At 51.1% G+C, this 9,593-nt stretch overlaps 1 protein-coding gene across 1 annotated transcript; it reads right to left on the reverse strand.

Moving 5' to 3' along the window:
* Window positions 1–802: 802 nt before the first annotated feature.
* On the reverse strand, window positions 803–7,318 carry LOC120391954 (mucin-5AC-like). The gene is made up of 4 exons (XM_039516220.1): window positions 6,738–7,318; window positions 6,347–6,456; window positions 2,209–5,287; window positions 803–935 (listed from the first exon to the last, which is right to left on the reverse strand). Exons 1-4 carry the CDS (start codon window positions 7,316–7,318, stop codon window positions 803–805), a joined length of 3,903 nt encoding a protein of 1,300 aa, XP_039372154.1.
* Window positions 7,319–9,593: the final 2,275 nt, after the last annotated feature.

Here is a 9,593-nt window from a genome sequence, read left to right on the forward strand (position 1 = left end):
TGGCATCTCCGCTGTTACGCTAATGCCTTCAGAGGTGCTGGTCTCCGCTATGGTAGAGGTGATAGGGTTTGATTTTTGCGCCGTACTCTGGGCTACGGTGCCTGAGCTGCCCTCTGTAGTAGCGGTGAGAGGCACAAAAGTGGTGGGAGGAGATGTGCTTCCGGACATCTCTGTGGACCTGCCTGATGGAATTGCAGGAGAGACAGTTGTGATTTCTCCTGGTGCATTAGTGGTGCCCAAAGTTTCAGCCGTTGCCTGGGGACTACTGATTCCTGGGAGAACTGTGGATATTTGCCTTTCTATCGAGGTACTTGCTCCGGTAGGTGTAGCTGATGTCGTAGTGCCCTCTGCGGTGCTTACAAATGAGTTCTCTGGGGGGCTGCTCCCAACACTTAACGTCCTGTCAGTCCGGGAAGTCGTCTGAGACGAGTCTGTCATGGAAGTAGATTTGCTTGCAGACTCTTTTGTGGACTCAGATGACGTGGTGGGATGGAAGGAAACTGTGCTGGTGTCTGCTACTCTAGTGGTGTCTTCTGCAGTTGTCGTCCCACCAGGTGAACTGGTGTGTGGCACAGCGGTGGTGCTTTCTGCTGTTGTGAAGGTGTCCCTTGGAGTTGCAGTAACAGAAGGGTTACTAGAGAGTGGAACGGTTGTGAGAGTGTCTCTATTTGTTAGGGACTCAGATGTTGTGATCTCGGCTTGGCTGGAGGTCTCAGCGACACTCGTCGTCTGAGAAGGTGGCGTTGCCTTTTCCGTAGTGCTCTCAGCTGATGGACTTGAGAAAAAGAGGCCGGTGGTGCTCTCAGTTCCAGCAGTGGTGCCCACCTGAAGTGTAGTATGAAGCGGGGTAGCGCTTTCTGCTGCCGAAGTAGGTCCCATTGTGTGCGTAGTGCTGGGTGTCCCAGCAGTTGCACCGCTTGGAGTTGTCGATGTTTCTGCACGGAGGAGACTAGTTACAGAGCCAGTGGTGGTCTCAGCAGATAGGGAGCTTCCAGCCATCTCTGTGGTTTCCACCGATGTTCCGGGCAGGGAGGTGTTTCGGCTTGTGCCACTGTCAGTAGTGCTGCGGAGCGTGCTTGTTGTCGTCTCAGCTGCAGTGCTGGTGTGTGGCCCAGCAGGAGATGTCTCGGTTGGTACAGTGCCCGTCTCAGGGAAGGGAGTGCTCCCTTGAGACGTTGGCCTTGATCCAGCTGCTGAAGTGCTGGCCAGGGCTGACGTGTCTTGTACTGGGCTTGTGGCGAGAGAGGCGCTGGTCTGCTCAGCAGGTGAACTTGTACCCATTCCTGTGGATTCAGTTCTTGCACTAGAAGGAAATAAATTTGAAGTTGTCTTTGCAGGAATAGTGCTCGTCTCACTAGGGCTAGAAGTTACTGTTGAAGAAGTGGGCATCTCCGCTGTTACGCTAATGCCTTCAGAGGTGCTGGTCTCCGCTATGGTAGAGGTGATAGGGTTTGATTTTTGCGCCGTACTCTGGGCTACGGTGCCTGAGCTGCCCTCTGTAGTAGCGGTGTGAGGCACAAAAGTGGTGGGAGGAGATGTGCTTCCGGACATCTCTGTGGACCTGCCTGATGGAATTGCAGGAGAGACAGTTGTGATTTCTCCTGGTGCATTAGTGGTGCCCAAAATTTCAGCCGTTGCCTGGGGACTACTGATTCCTGGGAGAACTGTGGATATTTCCCTTTCTATCGAGGTACTTGCTCCGGTAGGTGTAGCTGATGTCGTAGTGCCCTCTGCGGTGCTTACAAATGAGTTCTCTGGGGGGCTGCTCCCAACACTTAACGTCCTGTCAGTCCGGGAAGTCGTCTGAGACGAGTCTGTCATGGAAGTAGATTTGCTTGCAGACTCTTTTGTGGACTCAGATGACGTGGTGGGATGGAAGGAAACTGTGCTGGTGTCTGCTACTCTAGTGGTGTCTTCTGCAGTTGTCGTCCCACCAGGTGAACTGGTGTGTGGCACAGCGGTGGTGCTTTCTGCTGTTGTGAAGGTGTACCTTGGAGTTGCAGTAACAGAAGGGTTACTAGAGAGTGCAACGGTTGTGAGAGTGTCTCTATTTGTTAGGGACTCAGATGTTGTGATATCGGCTTGGCTGGAGGTCTCAGCGACACTCGTCGTCTGAGAAGGTGGCGTTGCCTTTTCCGTAGTGCTCTCAGCTGATGGACTTGAGAAAAAGAGGCCGGTGGTGCTCTCAGTTCCAGCAGTGGTGCCCACCTGAAGTGTAGTATGAAGCGGGGTAGCGCTTTCCGCGGCGAAGTAGGTCCCATTGTGTGCGAGGTGCTGGGTGTCCCAGCAGTTGCACCGCTTGGAGTTGTCGATGTTTCTGCACGGAGGGGACTAGTTACAGAGCCAGTGGTGGTCTCAGCAGATAGGGAGCTTCCAGCCATCTCTGTGGTTTCCACCGATGTTCCGGGGAGGGAGGTGTTTGGGCTTGTGCCACTGTCAGTAGTGCTGCGGAGCGTGCTTGTTGTCGTCTCAGCTGCAGTGCTGGTGTGTGGCCCAGCAGGAGATGTCTCGGTTGGTACAGTGCCCGTCTCAGGGAAGGGAGTGCTCCCTTGAGACGTTGGCCTTGATCCAGCTGCTGAAGTGCTGGCCAGGGCTGACGTGTCTTGTACTGGGCTTGTGGCGAGAGAGGCGCTGGTCTGCTCAGCAGGTGAACTTGTACCCATTCCTGTGGATTCAGTTCTTGCACTAGAAGGAAATAAATTTGAAGTTGTCTTTGCAGGAATAGTGCTCGTCTCACTAGGGCTAGAAGTTACTGTTGAAGAAGTGGGCATCTCCGCTGTTACGCTAATGCCTTCAGAGGTGCTGGTCTCCGCTATGGTAGAGGTGATAGGGTTTGATTTTTGCGCCGTACTCTGGGCTACGGTGCCTGAGCTGCCCTCTGTAGTAGCGGTGAGAGGCACAAAAGTGGTGGGAGGAGATGTGCTTCCGGACATCTCTGTGGACCTGCCTGATGGAATTGCAGGAGAGACAGTTGTGATTTCTCCTGGTGCATTAGTGGTGCCCAAAATTTCAGCCGTTGCCTGGGGACTACTGATTCCTGGGAGAACTGTGGATATTTCCCTTTCTATCGAGGTACTTGCTCTGGTAGGCGTAGCTGATGTTGTTGTGCTCTCTGCGGTGCTTACAAATGAGTTCTCTGGGGGGCTGCTCCCAACACTTAACGTCCTGTCAGTCCGGGAAGTCGTCTGAGACGAGTCTGTCATGGAAGTAGATTTGCTTGCAGACTCTTTTGTGGACTCAGATGACGTGGTGGGATGGAAGGAAACTGTGCTGGTGTCTGCTACTCTAGTGGTGTCTTCTGCAGTTTTCGTCCCACCAGGTGAACTGGTGTGTGGCACAGCGGTGGTGCTTTCTGCTGTTGTGAAGGTGTCCCTTGGAGTTGCAGTAACAGAAGGGTTACTGGAGAGTGGAAGGGTTGTGACAGTGTCTCTACTTGTTAGGGACTCAGATGTTGTGATCTCGGCTTGGCTGGAGGTCTCAGCGACACTCGTCGTCTGAGAAGGTGGCGTTGCCTTTTCCGTAGTGCTCTCAGCTGATGGACTTGAGAAAAAGAGGCCGGTGGTGCTCTCAGTTCCAGCAGTGGTGCCCACCTGAAGTGTAGTATGAAGCGGGGTAGCGCTTTCCGCAGCCGAAGTAGGTCCCATTGTGTGCGTAGTGCTGGCTGTCCCAACAGTTGCACCGCTTGGAGTTGTCGATGTTCCTGCAGGGAGGGGACTAGTTACAGAGCCAGTGGTGGTCTCAGCAGATAGGGAGCTTCCAGCCATCTCTGTGGTTTCCACCGATGTTCCGGGGAGGGAGGTGTTTGGGCTTGTGCCACTGTCAGTAGTGCTGCGGAGCGTGCTTGTTGTCGTCTCAGCTGCAGTGCTGGTGTGTGGCCCAGCAGGAGATGTCTCGGTTGGTACAGTGCCCGTCTCAGGGAAGGGAGTGCTCCCTTGAGACGTTGGCCTTGATCCAGCTGCTGAAGTGCTGGCCAGGGCTGACGTGTCTTGTACTGGGCTTGTGGCGAGAGAGGCGCTGGTCTGCTCAGCAGGTGAACTTGTACCCATTCCTGTGGATTCAGTTCTTGCACTAGAAGGAAATAAATTTGAAGTTGTCTTTGCAGGAATAGTGCTCGTCTCACTAGGGCTAGAAGTTACTGTTGAAGAAGTGGGCATCTCCGCTGTTACGCTAATGCCTTCAGAGGTGCTGGTCTCCGCTATGGTAGAGGTGATAGGGTTTGATTTTTGCGCCGTACTCTGGGCTACGGTGCCTGAGCTGCCCTCTGTAGTAGCGGTGAGAGGCACAAAAGTGGTGGGAGGAGATGTGCTTCCGGACATCTCTGTGGACCTGCCTGATGGAATTGCAGGAGAGACAGTTGTGATTTCTCCTGGTGCATTAGTGGTGCCCAAAGTTTCAGTCGTTGCCTGGGGACTACTGATTCCTGGGAGAACTGTGGATATTTGCCTTTCTATCGAGGTACTTGCTCCGGTAGGTGTAGCTGATGTCGTAGTGCCCTCTGCGGTGCTTACAAATGAGTTCTCTGGGGGGCTGCTCCCAACACTTAACGTCCTGTCAGTCCGGGACGTCGTCTGAGACGAGTCTGTCATGGAAGTAGATTTGCTTGCAGACTCTTTTGTGGACTCAGATGACGTGGTGGGATGGAAGGAAACTGTGCTGGTGTCTGCTACTCTAGTGGTGTCTTCTGCAGTTGTCGTCCCACCAGGTGAACTGGTGTGTGGCACAGCGGTGGTGCTTTCTGCTGTTGTGAAGGTGTCCCTTGGAGTTGCAGTAACAGAAGGGTTACTAGAGAGTGGAACGGTTGTGAGAGTGTCTCTATTTGTTAGGGACTCAGATGTTGTGATCTCGGCTTGGCTGGAGGTCTCAGCGACACTCGTCGTCTGAGAAGGTATCGTTGCCTTTTCCGTAGTGCTCTCAGCTGATGGACTTGAGAAAAAGAGGCCGGTGGTGCTCTCAGTTCCAGCAGTGGTGCCCACCTGAAGTGTAGTATGAAGCGGGGTAGCGCTTTCCGCGGCGAAGTAGGTCCCATTGTGTGCGTAGTGCTGGGTGTCCCAGCAGTTGCACCGCTTGGAGTTGTCGATGTTTCTGCACGGAGGACTAGTTACAGAGCCAGTGGTGGTCTCAGCAGATAGGAGCTTCCAGCCATCTCTGTGGTTTCCACCGATGTTCCGGGAGGAGGTGTTTGGGCTTGTGCCACTGTCAGTAGTGCTGCGGAGCGTGCTTGTTGTCGTCTCAGCTGCAGTGCTGGTGTGTGCCCAGCAGGAGATGTCTCGGTTGGTACAGTGCCCGTCTCAGGGAAGGGAGTGCTCCTTGAGACGTTGGCCTTGATCCAGCTGCTGAAGTGCTGGCCAGGGCTGACGTGTCTTGTACTGGGCTTGTGGCGAGAGGCGCTGGTCTGCTCAGCAGGTGAACTTGTACCCATTCCTGTGGATTCAGTTCTTGCACTAGAAGGAAATAAATTTGAAGTTGTCTTTGCAGGAATAGTGCTCGTCTCACTAGGGCTAGAAGTTACTGTTGAAGAAGTGGGCATCTCCGCTGTTACGCTAATGCCTTCAGAGGTGCTGGTCTCCGCTATGGTAGAGGTGATAGGGTTTGATTTTTGCGCCGTACTCTGGGCTACGGTGCCTGAGCTGCCCTCTGTAGTAGCGGTGAGAGGCACAAAAGTGGTGGGAGGAGATGTGCTTCCGGACATCTCTGTGGACCTGCCTGATGGAATTGCAGGAGAGACAGTTGTGATTTCTCCTGGTGCATTAGTGGTGCCCAAAATTTCAGCCGTTGCCTGGGGACTACTGATTCCTGGGAGAACTGTGGATATTTCCCTTTCTATCGAGGTACTTGCTCCGGTAGGTGTAGCTGATGTCGTAGTGCCCTCTGCGGTGCTTACAAATGAGTTCTCTGGGGGGCTGCTCCCAACACTTAACGTCCTGTCAGTCCGGGAAGTCGTCTGAGACGAGTCTGTCATGGAAGTAGATTTGCTTGCAGACTCTTTTGTGGACTCAGATGACGTGGTGGGATGGAAGGAAACTGTGCTGGTGTCTGCTACTCTAGTGGTGTCTTCTGCAGTTGTCGTCCCACCAGGTGAACTGGTGTGTGGCACAGCGGTGGTGCTTTCTGCTGTTGTGAAGGTGTCCCTTGGAGTTGCAGTAACAGAAGGGTTACTAGAGAGTGCAACGGTTGTGAGAGTGTCTCTATTTGTTAGGGACTCAGATGTTGTGATATCGGCTTGGCTGGAGGTCTCAGCGACACTCGTCGTCTGAGAAGGTGGCGTTGCCTTTTCCGTAGTGCTCTCAGCTGATGGACTTGAGAAAAAGAGGCCGGTGGTGCTCTCAGTTCCAGCAGTGGTGCCCACCTGAAGTGTAGTATGAAGCGGGGTAGCGCTTTCCGCAGCCGAAGTAGGTCCCATTGTGTGCGTAGTGCTGGGTGTCCCAGCAGTTGCACCGCTTGGAGTTGTCGATGTTTCTGCACGGAGGGGACTAGTTACAGAGCCAGTGGTGGTCTCAGCAGATAGGGAGCTTCCAGCCATCTCTGTGGTTTCCACCGGTGTTCCGGGGAGGGAGGTGTTTGGGCTTGTGCCACTGTCAGTAGTGCTGCGGAGCGTGCTTGTTGTCGTCTCAGCTGCAGTGCTGGTGTGTGGCCCAGCAGGAGATGTCTCGGTTGGTACAGTGCCCGTCTCAGGGAAGGGAGTGCTCCCTTGAGACGTTGGCCTTGATCCAGCTGCTGAAGTGCTGGCCAGGGCTGACGTGTCTTGTACTGGGCTTGTGGCGAGAGAGGCGCTGATCTTCTCTGTAGTTGCACTTGTACCTGTTGTTGTGGACTCTTTTGTGGACTCAGATGACATAGTGGGGTGGAAGAGATCCGTGCTGGTCTCTGCTATTCTTGTCGTGTCTTCTCCAGTTGTCGTCCCAGCAGGCTTGCTGATGTTTGACACAACAGTTGTGTTTTCTGCAGTTGTGAAGGCATCCTTTGGACTTACAGTACCAGAAGGGTTACTGGAGAGTCGGATGGTTGTGACTGAGTCTCTATTTGGCAGGGACTCAGATGTGTTGATCTCAAATTGGCTGGAGGTCTCAGTGACACTCGTCGTCTGAGAATGTGGCGTTTCATTTTCCGAGGTTGTCTCAGCTGATGGACTTGAGAAAAAGAGGCTGGTGGTGCTCTCAGTTCCATCAGTGGTGCCCACCTTAGTTGTAGTGTCAAGTGGGGGAGGACTTGACTTCTCCATGGTGCTCCGGCCTATGGTGTCTGTACTCCCGAATGCAATATCTGTGGTAGGGTCAAAAGTGGTGGGAAGGGTTGTACTCTCATACACTTCTGTGGACATGTCTTTTGTTGTGACACTAGATGCCGTTGCGGCTTCCCCTGTCAAGAAACACAGTTCAGAATTTATTGTTTCGGCTCTGTGATTGGTGGCTAAATCTTAGTCTGTAGGATAAAAATATTTGCATGAATCATAATTTGGAAATATTTCCCCTGAGAACCAAGCTGTCACTGAAAGAATTGTGAATAACAAGTACCGTGACCAGCAGGTCTGTTGCATTTTTTTAGCTGGTCAATTTTAGTTTGTACCCTTGTGTTACCTCTGGGAATCTGAAAGTTATTATGTCTACCTGTTCGATAGTGCTAGAAACCCTAAGGTTGGACCAATAGAAATTCCTTTTGAGCTGGTCAGAACTCCGAGGCCTAGTCCTAGTTCTGTTATCAGAACTTTGAAATCCCTGCAAATATTAACTGTACTGATATCTTCTACCTTTTGCTCTCTCCTACTCCCCTGTACACCCATCAAGGCCAGCCATAATTTGATGTCATCATTTTCTAATTATCTGATTGGAGACTCAGACATTCTCATTGAGGTTATCAAAGCTATCCACGGGATTTAGACTCATAACATCCTTTGATTTTAATGGAATTTTAACTTCCCCTAGTATTTTTAAAATCTCAGTTTAGATTTACTACAATGCATTCTTATTTTCAGTTTTAAGTGCAAATCCTTCAGGTGTAATTAACATCTTCTTGTGGGTAGATTGACAAATCAGTTGTTTCTGCTTAGCCTTGAGAAACAAAACATTCAGATACCACGACCAGTTCCCTGTTCTATGCAATAACGGACCTGACTCTATGTACAGTACTGCATTGTGCAGTACAATGTGTTCATACTTTGGAATCAGCAATAACCTGCATATTTACATGCTTTTTCCCCAAAGGAGGCTGAACGTCCTTTTGTTCACAATAACTTAATTTTAATAAGTGCCTAGAACAGAGGCTGACTGGGCAGCAGACTCTTTGGGTTCTAGTTCCACACAGCTGGAAGAAGCTACTGGTCCAGATCTTTCGCTGGTGTGAATTAGCATAGCTGCTCTGTAGCCAATGGATCTATGCCAATTTTACTAAACGACATCACCAGTTCTGCTGAAACAGACCCACGTGATAAACTTGGAATACTTTCCTTTAAGAAACCTGGTCATTGTAACACAAATTGAACATGGACAATATGAACTCAATTCATGACTGCTCGGTGTTGTCTGTAATTTTAGCTTCTAGTGTTTGTCTTGTGCTGGACTGTATTAGGCCAAGATTACGTGTGTGGTGAATATAGGGAAGATTCTGTTCTTGCTGTACTGCACCTTTAAGCAAAAGAGGTTTGCCTGTCTGTATGGGGTTAGGGTTGTGAGACTATTCAAGATGGAGGACCTATCTTTTCACTTTCATTTGTGTAGATCAGGAGAAAGGCCATTGAAGTCAATGAAGTAACTCCAGGTAAAACTGATCAGAGAAAATTGAAACCTTGAATATCTGACAGAATCATTCCTGATGACAATTGTTAGGATATAGATATTCAGGCGCATCTGCAAAGGTCTATACCAGGGGTCTGCAACCTTTCAGAAGTGGTGCGCCGAGTCTTCAGTTATTCACTCTGATGTAAGGTTTCGCGTGCCGGTCATACATTTTAACATTTTTAGAAGGTGTCTTTCTATACGTCTATAATATATAACTAAACTATTGTTGTATGTAAAGTAAATAAGGTTTTTAAAATGTTTAAGAAACGTCATTTAAAATTAAATTAAAATGCAGAGTCCCCTGGACCGGTGGCCAGGACCCGGGCAGTGTGAGTGCCGCTGAAAATCAGCTCGAGTTCCACCTTCGGCACATGTGCCATAGGTTGCCTACCCCTGGTCTATATAGGGTGACCAGACAGCAAATGTGAAAAATCGGGACGGTGAGGGGGGGGTAATAGGAGCCTATATAAGAAAAAGACCCAAAAATCAGAACTGTTCCTATAAAATCAGGACATCTGGTCACCCTAGGTCTATACTTTGAGAATTTAGGTGTTTTCTTATCACTTAGCTAGTTATAGAGGTATAAAAGAAAGAATCAAAATCACTGTCTGCCTGTTGAGGGCCTTTTCTCACTGTGACAGTCAGGGGCGGCTCTAGACAGTAGGCTGCCCCAAGCAGCGCGGAGCGCTGCGCCGCCCTTCCCCGGTCCCGCGGCGGGTCCCCTCTTCCCGCGGCTCCGGTGGAGCTCCCGCCGGCATGCCTGCGGCAGGTCCACCGGAGCCCGGGACCAGCGGACCTGCCGCAGTCATGCCGGCGGGAGCT

Source organism: Mauremys reevesii, linkage group 26, assembly GCF_016161935.1.
Source record: "Mauremys reevesii isolate NIE-2019 linkage group 26, ASM1616193v1, whole genome shotgun sequence".
Classification (NCBI taxonomy): domain Eukaryota; kingdom Metazoa; phylum Chordata; order Testudines; family Geoemydidae; genus Mauremys; species Mauremys reevesii.

Coding starts and splice junctions, on each gene's coding strand:
- LOC120391954 (XM_039516220.1), bottom strand. CDS start 7,318: ATGTCCACAGAAGTGTATGAGAGTACAACCCTTCCCACCACTTTTGAC. Junction 6,457..6,737: donor ACAAGCCCAGTACAAGACAC/GTCAGCCCTGGC, acceptor CCCTCCGTGCAG/AAACATCGACAACTCCAAGC. Junction 5,288..6,346: donor CGCTTCATACTACACTTCAG/GTGGGCACCACT, acceptor CCCTTCCCTGAG/ACGGGCACTGTACCAACCGA.